The 2,783-nt window shown below is 41.8% G+C and overlaps 1 protein-coding gene across 1 annotated transcript; it reads right to left on the bottom strand.

Moving 5' to 3' along the window:
- Positions 1-597: 597 nt before the first annotated feature.
- LOC119594568 lies at positions 598-2,772 on the bottom strand. Its single transcript, XM_037943603.1, has one exon. It carries the CDS (start codon positions 2,523-2,525, stop codon positions 1,911-1,913), a length of 615 nt encoding a protein of 204 aa, XP_037799531.1. The 5' UTR covers positions 2,526-2,772; the 3' UTR covers positions 598-1,910.
- Positions 2,773-2,783: the final 11 nt, after the last annotated feature.

Here is a 2,783-nt window from a genome sequence, read left to right as displayed (position 1 = left end):
TATTAAGAATGTAATACTGTACTGTATACAATCATTAGCATGGCCCCGTGAAAGGTCCTGATGTCAAGTGAGCTTTGAGCTCATGCGTTGCAGAACTGGCAGATTCTTAATTCGGTCGAGGTAATACGGGAGCGAACGTAGCGTGGCGAGGCAGTGGTAGGTGGGTGGTAGCGAGCGGTCAGACCTCGCCAGCTCGTTTCATAAAACCCGTAGTCCACAATATTTATTAAATATAAGAAGAAATGAAAGCCTGGCCCGAAAAGTAAAACGGAAATAAAAGCAAAGCCAATTCAATAAAACGCGCAAGTAAAATAACACGAAATATCACCAAAGATATAAAAAGTAACAATGAAGTAAAGGAAATAACTAAAATGGCCGGCTAAAACTGTTAATGTGGACGGCTAAAATTGGTGGAGACACTTGCAAAATATACATTTATTGAATGAAGCGTTTAAGAAACATGCATACAGCATAAAACAGTGGGTGTATGGATAAAATGAGCAGCCAACTACTTATCTTTTGAGTATGGATCGGTGACGGATATGGTACGTCACTGTAAAGTTCCTTGGGCTGGGAGGAGAAAGAAACACGGCCGTGTCTCGGAGCAGACTCGTTTATTTTTCTTTCCTGTGTACACACAATATGTGCGAGAAAATACTGTCGCGATTGTTTCGCAAAGCGCAAATCAGTGCGGCCACTTGTTCCGTGTAGGCATTCAGGTATTCCACTGGTCTCATTTTGCGTACAATTAACATAACTGGCTCCGATATTAAAAAAAAACAGTAAAAGACTTAAAAGGTATTGTAGAAATTATAAGAATAAAACAGATGAAAAAAAAGGCATGGATATAGGTATTTATACATGGGAAGAAACAGTCCAGACCAGGCAAGCAGGCAGGTAAGCTCGTTAAGAAAGCAAACTAATTGAGTATGTATATCGCTTTGTGCTTAAATGCGGCAATCTTGCATGGAGACGGGTTCCTCAGCTTACAGTCCTCCCCCGGCCAGAAGTGCGAAGGCGGCCGTGGAGAGGGGACAAATCCTTCGAGGATGGTATCGTCCCTAGACACGATCAAGTCTGGCATCATCCATCCGGGTAGACCTTGGGATCGTGTCGTCAGGGGGAAGCTGCTCCTCTCCCGGCCGGTGAGCACGACCATGACGCCCGGGCAAAGCATCATGGGGAGCCCTCCTGAAAAGTTTGACCCAATTAGTTGGCTGCTCTAACAGTGGTGAAACTAAATGTATGTGAAAGCTGTATGAAGTTCTTGAATTATTAGAAATCTTTGATTTCAAATGAAAAACATGATATATCGTAAAACCGTAAAATAAACAGGAAAAAAAATACAGTTGGTAAATAGATACTAAAAGAGCTTTAAACAAGAGAAAAAAAAGAAAGGGAAATTGACAACAAGATCAATAAATAAACTAAGATAAGCAAATAGAGGAAAAAGTAACATTAAAACCGAAGTAAAATATAGGTAAAATATACACAACTACAAATGCAAGTAAACTGATTTAAAAGCAATATTATCACTTACAAGGAAATTTAATACCATGAACCATAAAATGTAAAACGTAAAACCAGGAAATTAAACCACGAAATTAAATATAATAAAACAGACAAGGGTAAATGGATCAAGGTAAAAGTTTTGCATAGCAAAACAATGGAACTAGGTAAAATGGAATGAACTAAGTGGAAAATACAAGTATTAAAATAAGAATAAGTAAGAAAACGAATAAACTAAAAGTCTAACGAACTAAAAATGAAAGAAAAACAAATATAAAAGAACAATCCTAGATATCATCTACGACTGAGAATCTAACAGCATCGTCACCAAGCTGGGTGGTCAGTTTCGACCTCGGGCGCCCAGTCTGATGGACCCTAACAGAACCGAGTAGCGATTCTTCTCAGGGAGTAGTCTTCCCCATAGATATGGATGTTGTGGCAACAGGCTCGTCTTCGGGCTCGGGATCGTCAGGTCCGAAGTCAAGCTCTAAAGGAGGGACATATGGTTTCAAATCATTTGCGTGAGCACGGCGTTGCGTGTTAGGCGGCATCATATCCTCTAGCAGGAAAGCTACTGGCCCTAGTTTTCTAACAATGCGGCAAGGCCCAACCCAGCGGGAACCAAGAGGCCCATCCCTGACAGATGGAGGAATTCGTCTCATTACTAGGGATCCTATAGTTGGAGAGAAAGTGACTCTAGACCCCTTGTTATACTGCCTGGCCCATGTTTCCTGTGCACGCTTAGCTGTTTCTGTTACCAAATCTCTTGCCTTTCTCATACTCTCCTGAAATTCAGAGGCTTCAACATGGTCAAACTCTATTAGGTTAGTGTTTGTTAATGGAAAGTGCATGTGTCGGCCTAATAATAAGAAAAGAGGCTGTTCATTCGTAGACCGATGGATGGAAGAGTTGAGGCCCAGACGCACAGTGAAGAGATATTTGGGCCAACGGCGGGGTTCTTTCTCAGCAAGCATAGCCAAAGCATCCTTCACCACGCGATTGGTTCGCTCTATCATACCATTGCTCTGCGGATGATAAGCTATGGTTAAGTGATGGTCGACCTGCAAATTATGGCAAACCTCTCTGAACAGTCCAGCAGTGAACTCTGGACCATTATCTGTGAGTAGATATCGAGGTGGGCCAAAGAGAGTGACCCAGTGGTCTAAAAAGGCAGTTGTTACAGTGGCTGAAGTCTTATTCCTGAGGGGAATCAACTGTAAGAAGCGACTGTGGTGATCAATTATACTTAAAACATAGCGAAAGCCCTTTGTGGA

The sequence above is a fragment of the Penaeus monodon genome, chromosome 34, assembly GCF_015228065.2.
Source record: "Penaeus monodon isolate SGIC_2016 chromosome 34, NSTDA_Pmon_1, whole genome shotgun sequence".
Classification (NCBI taxonomy): domain Eukaryota; kingdom Metazoa; phylum Arthropoda; class Malacostraca; order Decapoda; family Penaeidae; genus Penaeus; species Penaeus monodon.
This window is presented reverse-complemented; position numbering and strand designations above follow the sequence as displayed.